This window comes from Anastrepha ludens, chromosome 2, assembly GCF_028408465.1.
Source record: "Anastrepha ludens isolate Willacy chromosome 2, idAnaLude1.1, whole genome shotgun sequence".
Classification (NCBI taxonomy): Eukaryota; Metazoa; Arthropoda; class Insecta; order Diptera; family Tephritidae; genus Anastrepha; species Anastrepha ludens.
Window position 1 is genome coordinate 168,457,327 of NC_071498.1, and position 20,001 is coordinate 168,477,327.

The 20,001-nt window shown below is 37.7% G+C and overlaps 2 protein-coding genes across 2 annotated transcripts; one reads left to right on the top strand and one right to left on the bottom strand.

Annotated features, from left to right (window-relative positions):
* The first annotated feature begins 38 nt into the window (after positions 1–38).
* LOC128855814 (uncharacterized) lies at positions 39–608 on the top strand. Its single transcript, XM_054091002.1, has one exon. The coding sequence runs from the start codon at positions 141–143 to the stop codon at positions 495–497; it is 357 nt and encodes a 118-aa protein (XP_053946977.1). The 5' UTR covers positions 39–140; the 3' UTR covers positions 498–608.
* A 4,161-nt stretch (positions 609–4,769) lies between these two features.
* Positions 4,770–13,237, bottom strand: LOC128855709 (uncharacterized; the record flags this gene model as incomplete). The annotated part of the gene is made up of 4 exons (XM_054090849.1): positions 4,770–5,165; positions 5,226–5,372; positions 5,694–5,725; positions 12,545–13,237. Coding segments are annotated over 4 exons (954 nt in total), but the record flags the coding sequence as incomplete, so codon positions are not given.
* Positions 13,238–20,001: the final 6,764 nt, after the last annotated feature.

The following is a 20,001-nucleotide window of genomic DNA, read 5'->3' on the forward strand; positions in this document are numbered from 1 at the left end:
TGCCTAATAAGAGATCGATAACAAAATATAGGAACTAAATCGTAAATCGATAACACACAGCTGTTAAAGTAGTTGACATTCCCAGCTCTGAAATAATGAATCGAATATGATACAAAAGTCAAAAATTTGTTTGTTACATTATGGTGCTTTTTGACAAAATGTTAAAGAAATCTAAAAATTCAAAACACCCACCACCACCCGCTCCACCAACTGTAGAAGAAATGCTTAAAGATCTTGAAACTTTTCACGTTGAGTTAAATGCAGTGCCTGCTAAACGACAATCAACCGATGGACAACAGCCAGATTGGTGGACGCGTTTCGAGCATGCAGTAGCTGATCAGGAAAACCTCAAAATGCTGAACAGTGAGATTAAAAGCTACAAACTTAAGTTAGAATCCGCCAAAATTGAATTGGAAACGGAGGCGCAGTTGCTCAAAAATGCCATTGAGGAGCAACGTGAGCAAATCGATGACGTTCTGTCAAAAGGTAGTGGTTGAGATTGTCTAGTGTTGTTGTAGGGAATGGAAATAATTCATTGAGATTGTGTACTAGCTCAACCTCATGTGATAATAAATAAATAAATCGGTCTTTTATAATTATTTTTAAATAAAGTTTGTTTACCTGTAAATCCGTAGATCTAATTTGATACACACATCAAATGTATGTGCATATGTATGTACAGCGCCCTTTTTTTAGAGGTTAGGTTTTCAAGTTGGCACTACTTTTTTCGTAGATTGTCTTTTTGACAGCTGTCACTTGAATTATGCTCAGTTTGGTTTGCCATTTCACAATGAATAGACTTACACCTGAACAACGTTTGCAAATCGTGCAAATTTATTACGAAAATAATGGTTTGGGTCGCGCGACGCATCGCGCGCTGCGTCCAATATTCGGTCGACATAATCGTCCATCAGAGTCACTAATTCGATTAACCATGGATCGGTTTCGCACCACGTTTGCTCTAGTGGATAATACGCATCCTCAGAGGCGTCGTACAGTGCGCACCGAAGACGCTATTGCTGCTGTGGAGCAGAGTATCGAAGAAGGCCCGAATGAGTCCATCCGCCATCGCGCGCAGCAATTGGAGATGTGCCCATCCACTTTATGGAAGATTTTGCGGAAGGATCTTGGTTTGCGGGCTTACAAAATCCAACTCGTGCAAGAATTGAAGCCGAACGACCATCAAGCGCGTCGCACGTTCGGTGAATGGGCCCAAAACGAGATGGCCACCGATCCCGATTTTCACAAGAAAATTTTGTTCAGCAATGAAGCTCACTTTTGGTTGAATGGGTATGTCAATAAGCAAAATTGTCGCATTTGGAGTGAACATAATCCACAAGCCATTGCTGAGACGCCGTTACATCCTCAAAAAGTCACTGTTTGGTGTGCTCTATGGGCAGAGGGAATCATTGGTCCATATTTCTTTAAAAATGAAGCCGGCCATAATGTTACAGTCAATGGAGAGCGCTATAGAGCCATGATTAATGACTTTTTCGTGCCTGAATTGGACGATGTTGATGTGGACGACCTTTGGTTCCAACAAGACGGCGCTACATGCCATACAGCCAACGCAACAATCGATTTATTGAAGGAAACTTTCGCCGTGGACCTGTGGCGTGGCCTCCAAGATCGTGCGATATAACACCGCTGGACTATTTCTTGTGGGGCTATGTGAAGTCGCTTGTCTACGCAGATAAGCCCGAGACGATTGACGTCTTGGAAGAGAATATTCGGCGCGTTGTTGCTGACATACGGCCCCAATTGCTGCAAAAAGTGGTTGAAAATTGGGCCTCTCGGTTGGAATTTATTCGAGCCAGCCGCGGCGGCCACTTGCCCGAAATCATTTTTAAAACATAATGACAAACCCTTATCTTTATAATAAAGCTAAATTCTTGGCCATAACATTAAATTATATACGTTTTATTTCATCTTGAAAACCTAACCTCTAAAAAAAACACCCTTTATTTAACCTGATTGCTCTTTAGCAACTTTGCACAAATAAAAAAAAAAAACAAAAAACGTTTCCACGACCGTCGGTTCTACATCACCGGAATGACCTGGATTTCGTATCCGACCAAGGACTGTCACGCCAGAAGCATTCCCCGTACATGTATGTGGAACGTTTATGCTGTTAGAATAACAACGAAACAAAAATAGATGAATACTTATCTCGCCCATAAACACCTATTTTTGCGGTATGGCTATCAAATTGTTTAGTGCAAACGCTGTGATGTTCATAAAGACGACTACGAGATTGAGGAAAATTCTGGGGAACCCCCAATAGATACAAACTTTCTAGCCAGTAAGTATGCGATGCAGTACATGCTGGTTGTAGCACTTGAGATGGAAGAAAGATATCTGTTGTTGTTGTTGGAGTAGAGACAGTCCTAGGCCGGATATACAGGGTTTGATTAAAAAGTAATGAGTCTTTTTTTTTTTAAGCAGTTTTATTATACAACTAATATGCTTCAAAATAGAGCCCTTGAGCGTCAATACACCGCTGGTAGCGGTCCTTCCACTGCAGGAAACATTTTTTAAACTCATCCGCCGGAATCGCGTTCAATTCGGCTGTCATAGTTTTTTGGATCACCTCGATGGAGTCGAAACGCCTCCCCTTCAGCTTTCTTTTCAGGCGCGGGAACAAGAAGAACTCCGGAGGGCACAGGTCTGGGCTGTAGGGAGGGTGAGGAAGCACCGGAACCCGCATCTTGGCCAATGCAGAGGTGCAGAGGAAGGCGGTGTGCGCCGGCGCATTGTCGTAATGAAAGGTCCAATTGTTGACGAGGTCGGGCCGAATCCGGGTCCCCACGGCCTTCTTTGAACGACTTGTGCCACCGTTTTACCTGGGCACTGGACAGAGATTGGTCCCCGTAAGCCTCCTTGAGTAGCCCAATGGTTTCGGTACTCGTTTTGTTTAGCTTTACGTAAAAGTTGATCGAGTAACGTTGCTCCAACGATTGCTGCATTTTCGCCACTGCAAAATCCTAACACACTTTTAAAACACCTTTACGCGCGGAGCGCGGAGCGATGTTGATTGCACCGCGGTTGCCAGCGAACTGGGACCGGTTCCTAGTGGAGGGGGAACGTCCAACGATCATTTTCCCCCACCAGCCGATTCGGTTGATCGTTTGGCAGATGCTCCGCGCGGTAAGGCGCATTACTTTTCAATCAAACCCTGTCGGGGGAAACGAAGGAAGATATCTGCATATTTTCCTTTGCGGGCCAAGTGGAGAAATACTTCGTGTTTTTATCGACCTTATTTTATTGAGCCATGAAAAACTTATTGTTTAACATAACCAATTCTGCTGCTCTTTAAGATTTAGGAAAATATTCGTTCTAAATATTTCGTCGGTTTTATTTTTTAATTTAAACATTTAAAAAAAAAAAATTTTTTTAATTTAATTTTTTATTTATTTTTTATTTAATTTAAATTTTTTATTTTTTCTTTTCATCATCATCTTTTGTCTCTACAGCTATTTGTGAGCTTTGGCCTACTGCACGTGGGACCTCCATACGCCACGAACGCTTGCGACTTTTTTCCAGTTCGTTATCCTAAGTTTCTTGATGTCGTCCTCTAGTTCGTCGGCCCATCTTGTTCTCGGCCTTCCTCCTGCTCTAGTGTTGAACGCTCTGGCTTCTACGATTTTCTTCTGTGCCCTCGTACCGTCCATTCTTGTAATGTGACCCAGCCATCGTAACCGCTGCGCTTTGATGAAACGTATAACATTTTCGCCCTTTATCAGTTGATCTAGCTCGTCGTTCCGTCTTATCCGCCACTCGCCGTGATCTTTGATTGCTCCGAAAATTCTTCTGAGTACTTTTCGTTCGAAGGCTTGCAGTTTTGTTTTACCTGCTTCAATTAGCGTCCACGAATCAGCTGCATAGCATTATACTGGTCTAATGATGGTTTTATACAGAGTCAATTTGCATTGTCTGTTTAGTAGTTTTAATTTGAAAAGTTTCGTTAACGACGCATACGATCTGTTCGATGCTAGAACTCTCTCATCGATGGTGAGGCTCATTGAATTGTCTCTACTCAGTTTGAAGCCTAAATAGGTGAGGGATTCAACGATTTCAAACGAAAAAACGCCAATTTTCATATGTTCAGTCCTATTTGCGTCACTTACTTCATCGATGGCACAGCATATCGCCTTGTATTACTCCAGTTTTATTTCTGAAGGGGTCGGATTTTTTTACTTCTATCATTACTTTGGATACAGTTTCTTTCAGCGTAATCATCACTATTCTGGTTAGTTTGTCTGGGATTTTGAGAATTTATGATGTTGATGCAATCGAAAGCTAGCTCGAAATCAACAAACAGCTTGTGCAGCCCAATGTTATGCTCAAAACATATCTCCATGGACTGTTTGAGAGAAAAAATTTGGTCTATTGTTGACATTTCAGGTCGAAATCCGCATTGATACTCTGGAAGTACTCTTTCCGAGTGATGCTATAAGACTTTTATTAACAATTCTTGTGAAGATTTTATACGTTGTGTTGAGTAGGGAAATCCCGCGATAGTTTTTGCAGTTTCATTTATCGCCTTTCTTGTGAATGGGGAGTATTATTGCTGTGTTCCAGTCGCCTGGCAGTGTTTCATTGTTCCAGATCAACGTGGTCAGGTGATGCATTCTTTTAATGAAACTAGTACTTGCGTGTTTGAGGAGCTCAGCTGTTATATTGTCTTCTCCAGGCGCTTTGAAGTTTTTCATATAGTTGACTGCATCTAGTATTTCTTGTAATGTGGGTATGTGTTCGTCAGGGTGGTATTTTTTCTTTTATTTAATTTAAATTTTTTATTTTTTTGAATTTAATTTAATTTTTGTTTTTAATTTAAATTCTTTTTATTTAATGTAATTTTTTTTTAATTAACATTTTTTTTTTTAATTTTTAAATGTCGACTTCCTACGCAATAAAACGGCAGCATAGTATTATATTTTGCAATGCTTTTAATAGATATTTATATTTTCGTTCAACATTTGAAATATTTTATTTTTGTAAAAGTCTAGTATTGACTTTACGCATAGAGCAGATTAACTTTTAGCACTAATAATATGTCCAAAGTATACCTAAGGTATTTCTCTTAACCTGATTTCACAGGCACATATGTGAGTATAATTGTAGATCCAGGCGACAACTCCAAAGAATGGGTTTCCACTTTCGATCTGCAATAAGATGAAAGTTGTCAGTTTTAAAAAGTTGTTAAATATTTCTTCAAAACTTACTTGATTGCAATGCCAGATATGTTGTAGCTTTTACTTAGCGCATACACAGACATCTTGTCTGGTAAGGAAGGATGATCAAAGTCGCCTTTTACAGTAGTGTTTGATGGATTGAAGGCTACAAAGTAACCGGGGTAACCAGATTTTATTCTGTAAAAAAAATGTATGTGAGAATTTAATTAGACCTTCTTATTAACGGTTTATATTTAACGTTAGATATTTTTTATATATATTTTCTTTCAACTCCTATTGGAGCAGAGGTCGTCGAATACGCAAGAAATATATGTTTACTAACTACCATTAGATTACTTTCTCACCTTTGTCTACAGAGGATAGCATGTTAGTGAGGAAAATTAGTGATTATCTTAACATATAAAATTCAGCTCTTAAATGTATTCATTTATGAACAAGATTCATTGGAATTTTTTGGAACCCGCTCGCTATGGTTAATAGGATATTTGGAAATATTACCTGGTATATGCAAACATTCCATCAGATTCATATACAAGTTAGCGCATTGCACACTTGCAAAGCTAAAACAGAGATTTGATGATTCCCTTGAATCACTCCCACGCTACTGGCTGTTCGTAATTAGATCGCACAGCTTACTCCTACGCCTGCCCGTCTTTTGGATTTTGCAAATAAACAAATCTTACAGCGGTCAAGCTGATCATCAATTTACGTACGTGACTTTTGGCAGCTTGAGGAATGCAGCTGAGAATGCATTCGTACCAACATACAAACAAAGCTGCCGGCGCAACTACACCAACACAAACTCAATAGCTACACCGCAAGTAGGGATTTAGGGTAGATTGTAAGAATATAGTTTTTAGTTGAGATTGGAGTTTAATAAAGAACGGTCGAAAGTTGAGATTGGAGTTTAATAAAGAACGGTCGAAAGTTGAGATTGGAGTTTAATAAAGAACGGCAAAAATTAGAAAAGTGGCGCCCAACTAGCAGGACAACTGAACCCAACTGGCAGAATAACCGAGCCCAACTAGCAGGACAACTGAACCCAACTGGCAGAACAACTGAATCTAACAACGAAGGATACAATCAACTATTTGTGGAAACGAAGGAAACCTGCACGGCAGAAATGATTGCAATACGTGAAATAATAATACTATAAGTAATTGTTCGGTTTTGATCCAGTGCAATTAAAGAAAAGTTATATAAAGTTTTTGTAAAGCGAAATACCTTCGGCTCTTTCTTACCTTTTTTTAAAAAAAAAAAAAAAAGCAAAACAAAATTAACATGAGTGTAACTAGGGAACAGGTAATAGAAATTTTAAGACAACAAAATGAGCAAAATAAAAAAGAATTAAAAGCCCAGTTGGATGAGGTGATGCAAACTCTTCGGCGCTTAGAGCCGCCATCCGCGGAGAGTTACATTCCCGTGGAAATAAATCCAACTGTGGTCGGGGGCAACACAAATATGGATTTAATAAAATCTATACAAGAATTTAAGGGGGATACTGCTTCTTATCCGGCCTGGCGTTCCGCAGCAGAATTCGCCATTGGCTACTACAAAGAGGGTTCAGAGCAATATTATGTTGCCATGGGGATATTTAGAAACAAGATAGTAGGCCCCGCAAATGCAACGCTCGCTTCCTTCTCAACTGTTTTAAATTTTAAAGCTATAATAGCTAGATTGGACAAAGCATACGCGGACAAAAGACCGCTACATGTTTTGGAAACAGAGCTCAGCGTTCTGAGGCAGGGCAGTTTGTCAATCTGCCAATATTATGATACGGTAGACAAGCAATTAACACTCATAACAAATAAAAATATAATGACTCATTCAAACAATACGCAGCTTGCCGCCGCGCTCAATGATAGAGCTAGAGAAAACGCATTAAGAGTTTTTATTTCTGGCCTAAAGCGGCCGTTATGCGACATTCTATTTTCTGCCAATCCTAAAGATTTGCCTTCTGCACTGGCTACTGCCCAGGAGTTAGCGAACAACCGCATGCGTTATGATTTCGCCAGAACATTTGCGGTTAACAACGTAGCAACTACCACTAGCCCAAAATACCACAATAACTATCCTGGCAATCCCCAAATGCTCAAGGACACCCCTACTCCAATGGATGTAGACCGCGGATCCTCCGCATTCCGACGTACAAAACAGTCCAACCAGAGTTATAGAAAGGGAAATGCCGTGGGAGGGCACCCCAAAAGGGATGCTAATCAATACGTGAATAAACGGGAGCACAGAAGGGGAGATTCAGTAAATTCACGGAAGCCGAAAGTGCAACGGACCAACCATTTGGAGACAACCCCAGAGGTGGATCCACAAAAGAAAATTACTGTGGACCGTGACAGTGATTCGGATGTCGAGATCGCTTCCAATTTCGCGATGGAAGATGAGGTTAATTTTTTAGTATAAGGTCGCTCCTACCTTACATTACCAAGAAGGCGTCGGAGGGGCAGGAGCTTAGGTTACTGATTGATACAGGAACTTCAAAAAACTATATCAAAAATTTGAGCTTCCTAAAGGGAATTATCCCTGTGGAGAGACAGTTTACGGTCAAAACTATAAACGGATGTAATCTCATAGAAAAAAAATGTAAGGTTTTCGTTTTGGGGAAAGTCTCAACTTTCTTCATTCTTCCTAATATAAAGGGCTTCGATGGTATAGTGGGATACGATTTCCTTAAGGAGATAGAATCTAAAATTGATACGACATCCGGATACTTATATTACGAGGGTGGTAAGGAAAAATTAAATAACGTCAAATGTGAGCAAGTTAACTCCATATATTTGGACAAGGACTCGGTCCCAGCTCTTGTGAAAAACGAGTTTGACTCTATGATTAAAAAGAATTTTAAGGCCTTTGCCGAACCTAACCGCGCTTTGCCATTTAATACTAAGGTCAAAGCTAAAATTCGTACCACTTCCTCGGAACCAATTTACACCCGATCTTATCCATACCCGGTTTCGGCGGCAGGATTCATTAATAAGGAAATAGAAATACTGTTGAAAGAAGGAATTATCCGAAAATCTAATTCGGCGTATAACTCTCCGGTCCATGTAGTGAATAAAAAAGGCCTGGATGAATATGGTAAACAAAAGCTCCGCATGGTAATCGACTTTCGAAAATTAAATGAAAAAACGATTGCGGATAAATATCCTATACCAGATATTTCTACCATATTGGCAAACCTGGGCAGTTCCAGATTTTTTACTACTTTAGATCTAAAGTCTGGATTCCACCAGATAATCCTTGAGGAGAAGGACCGCGAAAAAACAGCCTTCAGCATTAACAATGGCAAATACGAATTTAATAGATTGCCATTCGGGTTAAAAAATGCGCCCAGTATCTTTCAACGGGCTATTGATGACGTCTTGAGAGACGACATTGGCCAAAGTTGCCAAGTTTATATGGATGATATAATCATCTTTTCAAGGGACGAAAAGTCTCATATTCAACATGTCGATAAGGTACTGGGGAAGTTGGAAAGGGCCGGTATGCGAGTTTCAGCAGAAAAGACTAAATTCTTTAAAGATAAGGTTGAGTTTCTTGGCTTTATTGTCTCTCGAAGGGGGATAAAAACATGTCCAAATAAGGTCAAGGACATAATCGACTATAGGAAGCCGGAAACACTTCGAGCATTACGCTCTTTCTTGGGTCTGTCAGGTTATTATAGAAGGTTTATAAGGGATTGTGCGTCTATCGTCAAACCATTAACAAAGTATCTTCGGGGGGAGAATGGCCATGTGTCATCCCACAAGTCCAAACACACTAAAATAGTCCTTGATGACGAGGCCATTCAAGCATTTAAAAGGGTAAAAAGCATTTTGGCATCGGAAGATGTTTTGCTGTTTTATCCGGATTATGACAAAACATTCGAACTAACAACAGACGCTTCCTCTAGCGCTTTAGGCGCGGTCCTCTCCCAGAATGGTCGGCCCATTACAATGATTTCAAGAACATTATCAAAAACAGAGGAGAATTATGCAACCAACGAGCGTGAGCTCTTGGCTATAGTGTGGGCCCTTAAAAACCTTCGACATTACTTATACGGTATTAAAGACATCGTAATATTCACAGACCACCAGCCTTTAACTTTCGCTATTTCGAACAAAAATCCTAATACAAAAATGAAGCGATGGCGTGCGTTCATAGAAGAATTTTCGCCTAAATTTGTTTATAAACCCGGCAGAGACAACGTCGTAGCAGACGCTCTGTCCCGTCAGTTTTTGAATAATATGACTGATACAGATGCTACAGCACATAGCGAGTCATCGCTCTCAAACACAATTAAAACTATCCAGTATCCAGTAAACCAATTTAAAAGACAATTCATTTTGACGAAGAGGGATCATTATCACCAAAGTACAAAAATAATTTTTCAGAAAAAAATTCGTTATACTATAAATTACGACACAATAGTAAATTTGTTGCATAATCTTAAGAAACTCGTAAACCCTAGCGTTACAAACGCTCTTTGTTGCGATCTTCCGACACTATCAGAGATCCAGGGACCTCTTGTCGAAGCATTCCCGGGGGTTAAATTTATTCATACAGAAAAATTTGTAATCGATCTAACGAATCCGAACGATCAACAGGAAGCAATAGCAACGGAGCATGCCCGTGCCCATCGATCTCTGTCCGAGAATTTTAAGCAAATTCTATCAGAATACTACTTTCCCGACATGAGGAAAATGCTCAGGTCAGCTGTATCAAATTGCAAGATCTGTCTGGAAAATAAATACCAAAGAAAACCACCAAATCCGGAAATTGGGAAAACTCCAATCCCAGAGCACCCAGGAGAAATTCTCCACTTAGACATTTTAATTACTGGAAAGCAGCTATTCTTAACTGCTGTTGATAGGTTTTTAAAGTTTGCAATTGTTAAACCTGTTATTTCAAGATGTACCATTGATATAAAAGAAGCTTTATTAGAGGTATTAGGTATGTTCCAAAACACTAAAACAATTGTCACAGATAACGAAAGAGCGTTTACTTCAAATTTAATTAGAAACATGCTACGCGATCATTTCTCCATAGAACAGTTTTTCGTACCCACCTTACATAGCGAAAGCAACGGACAGGTCGAAAAGTTTCATTCAACCCTTTTGGAAATAGCCAGATGCGTAAAGGCACAGCAGCAGATAAGCGAGGTTAAAGATCTGATTTTGCTTGCTGCTTACAAGTACAACAGAACAATTCACTCGGTTGTAGATTCGAAACCAATCGAAATTTTGCAGAACTGCCCAGCGGAGAAATTTGGGGAAATTAGAGATAAATTAATAAGAGCCCAGAATTTAGTATTGAATAGATTGAATGAGAAAAGAATAACCAAAACATATCAGCCTGGTGAAAGGGTGTTTCTTCGACGAAATAAGCGATTGGGAAATAAATTTGAGAAGGTGTTCGTGGAAAAAATAGTAGAAAGAGATTTAGGTACAACAGTACAGATAGAAGGCAGGAAAATTCATAAAAGTAATTTACGATAAAATCAATTTCAGATTGCCGCTTGCCCTAGTCTTCGTCACTAGAGCCAATTTGATTGACTACACCTCCTCACAAGTTATCACCATCCCTCGGGGAAATGTGGCTATTTATAATGAATTCATTTACCTCGTGCACGCCACCAACCTAACAGATTATCGCCAGATAGCTTACGAAAGCCGATGGTTCACATCAAAATCAAAAAATCAGGTAGTGAACGAAAATATTTTGAAACAGCAAGGTGAGGAAATACTACACATAATTCGCACTTTGGAAATACCTAAGAGAATTGCAAGGTCAATAGATTTTCTGGGGTCCGCCCTGAAATTTATAGCCGGTACCCCGGACCACGAAGATTTTGAACTGCTCTTGACAAAGGAAAGCATACTAATAGAAAACAACAATAGGCAGATTAGAATTAACTCCGATTTACAAAATAGAATTAACGAAATTACCAACCTAATCAATACACTTCGCGGAAATCAAACGGATTGGATATTAAAAGACGAGGAAACATTGCTCTGTGAAAATTTGGTAAGAAGAAATAACCATATAATCAGCCAACTAAACAGACTAGCACTCTCCATTGTGTTGGCAAAAAGTAATATCATAAATCCACTTATTTTGGATGACGAAGAGATGGATCAAGCGTTCAATTCCGAACAATTACCCTTTAGTTTAAGTAATTTACTTTTAGTATCTAAGGTAAAAATTTTGCAAAGTTCTGATGTTATTTACTATATTCTTAAGGTTCCTAAGGTTACAAATTTCTGTCAATTCCTAAAAATCTATCCTGTAGTCCATAATAATAGTATCGTAAAGCTAGAGACCACGCTTGCGGCAAAATGTAGCGATACGTTTCAACCACTCGAGAACTGCAATGACACTCTGGTAGCTAAAGTGTGCAAACCGGCTCACTCAGATTGCTTGGGTCAGATGCTAAATAATAACACAGCTAATTGTTCATCAGAATCGGCATATCACATACCATCAGTTCAAAAAATAGAAGAGGGCATCATTATTCTTAACAACGTGCAACCAACGACAATATTTGATCAACGAAAATTGGAAATAAGGGGAACGTATCTGCTTCTTTTTCGTGACTCTATCACCATAAATGATACAACTTACGTGGTAAAAAGAGAACCGACTTATATCCAACCACATCCTCCAAAAACCGTATCCATTAATTACTTGGAACACCATACGAGTTTGTCCCTACCATATTTGCACCAAATTTATATCGACAACATCTCTCGCATTCACGAATTGAAGGAGGGTATATCTGTTCATCGTAATTTGTTCTGGACGATTTTTTCTTTTCCTCCATTATTATTGATCGCAATAGCAATTTTTTTCATCCACCGCAGAAACAAATTAGCAAGTAATAAAGTAAAAACTCAGAGGGCAGTAGAGGAAATTTTGGCACGAGTCGAGGACGGCTCGTCTTAAGAGGGGGAGAAGTTAGCGCATTGCACACTTGCAAAGCTAAAACAGAGATTTGATGATTCCCTTGAATCACTCCCACGCTACTGGCTGTTCGTAATTAGATCGCACAGCTTACTCCTACGCCTGCCCGTCTTTTGGATTTTGCAAATAAACAAATCTTACAGCGGTCAAGCTGATCATCAATTTACGTACGTGACTTTTGGCAGCTTGAGGAATGCAGCTGAGAATGCATTCGTACCAACATACAAACAAAGCTGCCGGCGCAACTACACCAACACAAACTCAATAGCTACACCGCAAGTAGGGATTTAGGGTAGATTGTAAGAATATAGTTTTTAGTTGAGATTGGAGTTTAATAAAGAACGGTCGAAAGTTGAGATTGGAGTTTAATAAAGAACGGCAAAAATTAGAAAAGTTACATGATAATCGCCATGCATATATGAAGGAGACAATCGTAGCTGCTTAATTTCAGCAAAAACCCTATCCGGCATTCCATTAAAAAGTGATGAATTTGCCATACCCATTACAGGTACTCTTGGCAATAACGATACGAACAGTGCGATTGCTGTGGGATCGCTTACGTTATTGGCCATCACCAAGGGCTCTGCAAAGTTCCACTGCAGCCATGTGTCATTACCCACAGCATTTCTAGTATTCTCGAACTCATTTTGCAGTTTTCGTCCACTGGAAGATGTGCTTAGTAAATGTACCAGTGGTCCGTATATGGGCATATCTATGCCCCATTCACCGTTCCTAGCGCGATACACATCTGGTCGTAGAATATCATCTGCCACAGATAAGAATGCGTCTGCGGAAATGTTCTTGACGAACATCTTGAACTCATACAACAAATCACCAAGCCCTTCCTGGAACGTACTATGTGTATGCGTCCAAAATCCATACTCATTGTGCACGAAATTACCTTCCGAAGCTGGTACCTCGTCCGGGGTGTTGTCAGAAAGCAAAAAGAATTTTGTATTCTTCAAACGGAAACCTCTAACACCCAAGGAAAGCAAATGTTTCAATACGTCTTCGAATTCACGTTTAACGCTGGTGTCATTCATGTGTAAATCATATTGACCTGCACCAAATTGTGACAGTAAGTAGAAGGTTTAATTAGAAGTTTTTGGTTTTGAGTGTATCTTTTTTAATTTTGACTTGTGAAATTTTTGTTATGACCTGTAATTATAGTTACTCTATTGTTTTTCTTCACTTTGTGTTTTGTAAATCTGGGTGTAATTTTATTACGTTTTGCTTCTTTTCGATAAATGGTTTGATTTTCTAAATTTTCCGGGTCTGAGCGGGTTTCGTTCAGTTTGTTTATCCTATTGCTAGTTGTATTTTCCATTTTTTTTTTATTTGTGGGTATAAAACGTTTTGGAATTCGTTAAGTTTTGTAATGTATTCATGTTCGTTGTTGAAAGTGACAGTATTATTAAATTTGAAGGTTCTAGATTTTATATACATATGCTGCTGCAAATTTTGAGAATTTGTCAATAACTGTTAGCATTTGTTTGTGGTTTATGCTGTAGATGTCTATATGTAAGATGTCTAAAGGTTTTAAGGGGGTTTCCGGTTTTTCAAACAAGGGTTTTGGGGGATTTCTGTCATATTTAAGGGGTTGGCATTTGTCGCAGTTGTTAAAAATCTGTGTTATTTTGTTTTCATACAAGGGAAATAAAATTGTCTTTTAAGATGGAGAAGCATTTCGTTAATTCCGCGGTGGTTATTATTTTCATGGAAATTCTTTATTAGTTCCTCTTGTTTGTCAGTGTATGTTATGTCGTTAAGTATTTCTTTACATTGTATTAAACGAAACATTTTATTATTTGAAAAATATTTTGAATAAACGGACTGAATAATGCGAAAAGTGTCATCGTCAGCAAATATAGCGGACAACTTATTTGGATTGAGAAATTTTTTAAAAATATCTATTATTATTTCTTCTGTGTATAAAGGTTTCCTGAATATCCTACGTTGCTTGTTTTTGAATGGCATAATAACTGACATTTCTGGAGTTTCTGGTGATTTTTTGAATATGAGCTGTAGGTTAAAGTCGTTTAGGGGTTTCTCAGAGATATATATGCCGTCATTTAAATTTTCTTCTGCTGAATGCACTGTGGTACCAGACGTACCTTTATTTGAAGCAGCATCATTTACGTTTATTTCTGATAATTTAGGTATATCTATTTTTATTCGACTTAGGGCATCAGCATTTGTATTTAATTTTCCTTTCTTGTATACTATCTCATAGTCGAATTCTTCCAGTTTGAGGCGCCACCTGACCAGTTTTGAATTAGGCTCTTTTCAACTCATTATCCACGTGAGTGGTCTATGATCAGTCACAATAAAGAACTTACGTCCAAACAGGTAAGGGCGGAAATATTTTGTCGCCCATACTATCGCCAATAGTTCTTTTTCTATTGTTGAATAATTGCATTCGGATTCTGAGAGGGTTCGACTAGCGTAGCATATAGGTTTATCGTTTCCTATGTGACCTTGGGATAGTATAGCTCCCAACGCAAAGTTGCTTGCGTCCGTGGTTAGTATAAAGGGTTTTGCAAAATCAGGATACTGTAGAATGGGGTCGTTAGTTAAGATAGACTTACATGTTTCAAAAGCGTTCATGTATTTCTCATTAAAGTCTATGTTTTTACCCTTCTTGAGGCATTCTGTTAGGGGTTTGGTTAATTTGGAAAAATCCTGAATGAATTTTCGGTAATACCCGACGAGGCCAATGAAGCTTTTAATTTGCTTCTGAGTTCGGGGGATTGGAAAATTTTTTATAACATCAATTTCTGTCGGATTGGGTCGTATTCCCTCTGTTGATATAATATGCCCGAGAAACTTTGTTTCTTTTTTGAGAAATGCGGATTTATCCGTTTGAATTTTAAGGTTGGATGATCGAAGCTTATCGAAAACTAACTGGATGTTTTGTATGTGTTCTTGTAGGGATGTGGAGTAGATAATAATATCGTCTAGATAGACTAGGCATATTTTACCTACTAGTTCACCTAAAACGTTATCCATGACTCTTTGGAAGGTGGATGGTGCGTTTTTGAGTCCAAAAGGCATTCTAAGATACTCAAAATGTCCGCCTTCTACTGTGAATGCCGTTTTTGGTATGTCTTTATCATGCATCTCAATTTGGTGAAACCCACTTGCCAAATCAAGTGTGGTGAAGTACATACATTTACCTAATTTGTCTAGAATTTCGCTTATATTGGGGAGGGGATACCTATCGGATATGGTTTTCTCATTAAGTTTCCTGTAATCTATTACCAGCCGCCATTTTTGTTTACCGCTGGCATCGAGTTTTTTTGGAACTATCCATACAGGGGAACTCCATGGAGAATAACTTGGGCGTATTATTCCCTGTTCTAACATATCTGCTATTTGTTTTTTTACTTCAGATTTGTGTACTTGAGGGTATCTATAGGATTTGGTATACATAGGGATATCGTCCGTTGTTGTTACAATATTTTATGCTTGATTTGATTGGTGAAAGTCAATTTAGTATTTTCCTTAAAAAAGATATCCTTATAATTTTGGCAGAGTTTTAATAGGTGTAATTTTTCTTCACTGTTTAAATGCTCTGTTCAAAGTGTTTCTAAAATATCGTATTCACAGTTTCCTGTTTGAATTCATTCGAAGTTAAAGGCTTCTATGAACTCATGACAGTTGTATTTAGTAACTTTCAATGGTTGCTCTATGTATAATATCTGTTGTTCGTCCGAAATGTTAATAATTTTAAGTAGGCTGTGCCAGTCTTTTGCTTGGTATATACCTTCAGGTATATAAAGTGAAGCAGTGATAAAAGTTTTTTCTATGTAGATATCTCCGTCCCTCACGTCTACTGGAATTTTTTTTATAAGTTTGGAATTATCAGGAATAATATGTTTCCCTGATGAGAAATTCGGCTTAAATTCTAAAGAAATTATTGAGTTCTTTGTTACAATTTTATTTTTTTCCAAATCTATTTTGGATTCTAATTGTGAAAGGATGTCAATGCCTATCAGTCCATCGAAATAATTATGAAAATTAAATAAAAGAAATCTTAGTTCACCTGGTTCGTTAAACTCAACGAATTTTGGAAGTCTAACCTCTTTGTTTAGTTCATATTTGTTGAGGATCATTGTTATAGTAATTGGTTTACATGTTGTTTGATCTGAAGGATTTATAAATTTTGGGTTTATAAATGATGAGGAGGCTCCTGTGTCAATTAGGAATTTAAGAGGTCGTCCAAATGGGGAAGAGATATTAATGTTGCCTAACTCGCTACCATGCTTATTTATATCTAGGTATCCTGTCTGTTGTTTGAGGCTAAGTCGCGAAAATTTGTGTTGTCCTCAATGTTTGAATGATCTTTTGCTTCTTGGTACTGATCTAAGTTTTGTTGGTAACCTGCGATTGGTGGTAATGGATCTAGATAGTTGTTGCTTTGAGGGTTATAAAGCTCCCTACTCTTATATTGATTTCCGCATGCGAGAGTACGCATCGTGTGGTCAGTTTTGAAGGATCTTTGATTTGTTGTTGATGCTTGAGTTTTCACATAGCTGGAGCTTACATCCATAGGCTCTGGCTTACTGTATCCTTGAAACGTGTTACCTCTAAATGGGTTCTGGTTGTAGTTTTGGTTCGGGAAGTTGGAGTTTATCCTACGTTGAGAGGTTTGGGCGTTATAATTCACTATTTCTTTTGACTGTTGGGGACATGTATATTGATTGTTGTATGAAAACTGGTTTTGCTGCGGAAAAGGTGTAAATCTATTATTATACCTGTTTCCACCATAAAACGAAGTGTATGGCCTTGGCTGCCCTTTATTTTGGGTTGTAATGGGATCTGTTTTCATATAAAAAATATTTTGTTCTTTAATGCATAATGAAAATGCTTCTGCTAGTGAGTCTGGCTTGGATGCCCTTATGGTCGAGCCTAGTGGTTCCCTTAATCCAATCAGAAAGCTATTTAGACACATTTCAGAATAAAGTTCTTTCTTAGATCTTACTACCCTTTCGTCTCTTTCGTGTATTTGGATATTGTTAAGTAGAGCTGCCTGGATTTCTATTATTTCGCTGTAAAATTTTTCTACATTATTGAATTTTTGGCGAATATTATGGAGATCTCTAATTAGAGAAGTTTCGGTCCTTTTATCTGAGTAGTGTAGGATAAGGTTCTGTTTAATGTCATCCCAAATAAGAGGTGTTCCGTACATATTTAACACCTCATTAGCTTGTCCGATGATTTTGTTGCGGATGGCTCGCAATAGTATCTGACCCTGTGGTGTTGCATCACAGGCTGTTATGTGAAGCAAAATTTCTTCCACGTTGTTAATAAATTCATTTAAGAGTCTTGGGTTGCCTTCGTATGTTGGCAATTCCTTTATAGCGTCTGGAATACGGAGAGATTCAAGAGAGAATCTAAGAGGAAAATTTGGGATAGGTTCCCTACAGTGTTTGGCTGCTCGCTTGGAGGAGTAGCCATATTATTTGCTTCTAATCGAAAAGATGTATCTGTCAAAGGAGATTCTTCGGATATTGAACTTAAACTCCTACTTTTAAAAAGTATTCCTAGTGTATTTGGGTATGGTCTAAATGAAATAGATTTACCTGTTTTTCGCTTGTTCATTTACTAGCAGTATAATTATTTTTTCTCTATGGGAAATAAATCAATACGTGAATAATATTTAAATTTTTTTTTTTTGTTGTTTATTTATAACAATAAATTATAGTTCTTAAAAATATATGTATATATATATATATATTTTTTTTTTTTTTTTTTTTTTGTATGTAGGAATATATATCTATGTATATTTTGTTTTTTTTATTATTGCATTTTTTGTTTCTTAATTTCTATTTTTCTTTAATGTGTTCAAAAATTCTTTCTTTTTATTTTACACTAGCAAACCCGGCCCCCTTCGCTGGGCACACTAAAATAGAATAGATATGGTTTAGAACAGAAAATATATGATTTTCATATTATTTATTTCTTTATTCTTTATTCAATCGCTTTGGCATAAACAATATTTTTTGTTTTTTTATTTGTTTTTGAGTAAATATAAAATATAAATTGAAAATCAGGAAAAAAGAAGATTGTTTTTAAATTTCAAATCAACGCATATGAATAAACAATCGTCTTTTTTCCTGATCATCCATGAATTTTTCGTTTCAATTTATATGTTTTATTAAGCATTGGAGCTTTTTTAACCATTATCCATTTATATTTTTCAAAAAAAAAAAAAAACGAAAAAACAATTTTTTTCCACGAACACATAATTTCATTCGGATTTCGCATTAAATTCTCAAATTTCGTAAGAAATTATTCACTGTTCCAAAATCCACTCCAAAAAAATTCACAAACAATTTTTACATGTTGCACTTACGTTTTTCCCTTATGGCATCAATTTGACAGTTCAGTTCCGCCCCAAGCGTTAAAAAAGTAAACGCTGGTTCAAAAGAACGCTGTACGCGTTGCCGGTGTTCCGAATTACAACCAAACTTTACGAAACCCATTTTCAATACTTACTTAACAATGTGCGTACGTTTGGTTTAATTCGGTGCAAAGACACGGAGGGTCCACGTTTTGGCATATATTTCGAGACCCTAGTCATCAATAGGTATGAAAATTACCCCGTATTAAAGCACTTATCAACAGCTTTCATTTGATATCCATATTGTACAAACACATTCTAGGGTCCACGTTTTGATCTCTATCTCGAGACCCTAGTCACGGAGCGGCATGAAAAATACTCTGGACTAAAATATTCACCAACGGCTTCCATTTGATACCCATATTGTACATACACATCCGAAGGTTACCCGGGTCCACGTTTTGACCTATATCTCGAGCCCTATTTCCAAAATAAAATATAATCCATGTTACTCGTGGATGATGTTGCTTTCGAATGGTGAAAGAATTTTTAAAAGCGGTCCAGTAGTTTTTGAGCCTATTCATTACAACCAAACAAACAAACAAAGTTAGTATATATCTTCCTCGTTTTGTTTTTTCTTTTTTTGTTTTGTTTGATTTTATTAAAAATTTCCACTGTTTCAGTTTTCCCTTATTACTTTATTATTGTATTTATTTATTTACTTTTATGGGCTCTTCTAACCTGGAGGGTCTGGCTTTAAGGCTACGGAATCGCAGATTTGAGTTTCTGTTATACTGGAGGGTCCTTCGATAGGAATCTCAGTTTATTGTATTTGGAACAGGCTGTACAAGCCTGTTTGTGATAATTTATCTTTTTTTTTTTGTTTTTATTATATATATTTATTTATACACATCACAATTTTTACTCACCAAATTAAGAGTACGATTTTGAACATGTTGCTCCTGGTGGTAAGGAATTGAAATTCTCCGATATTCGATATTTCTTCAAAGCTTTTTCTGTGATATGCCCTCACAGTCCTTCAGGGGGTACTTTAAATTTTCCTTCGATATTCCCTCGAAGTTATTTTCGTACTGCTTCTGTGATGTCAGTCCTTCAGGAATTGTTTTTACTGTAAATCGAAGTCGTCCACCAGGCCTAAGCCGACTGCGCCAGTTATGTTCCTATCTTTTAAAGTAGGGACGGGCAGCAGCGTGGCACGCTCGCAGCAGAGCGTGCTAGCAAAGTGCTAGATGGGGGGGCGACAAACTTACATCAGAAGGGTAAGCAATAGGCGTGTACGTATATTAATCACTTCTGAGCAACGCATATGTGTTTGTAAAAAAGAGAGTGAAGCTTTGCCAATAGCAAAGTTACCAGATAAGGGGACTTCATTCCATGTTAAGGGATTTCGAAGTGTTGATCGTTCATATTAAATAATAAAATGCTTTTGGTTTTTTTTATTGGAAACGCTTTTTTGAATATTAACATCATCTTTGCAAGTTTCTA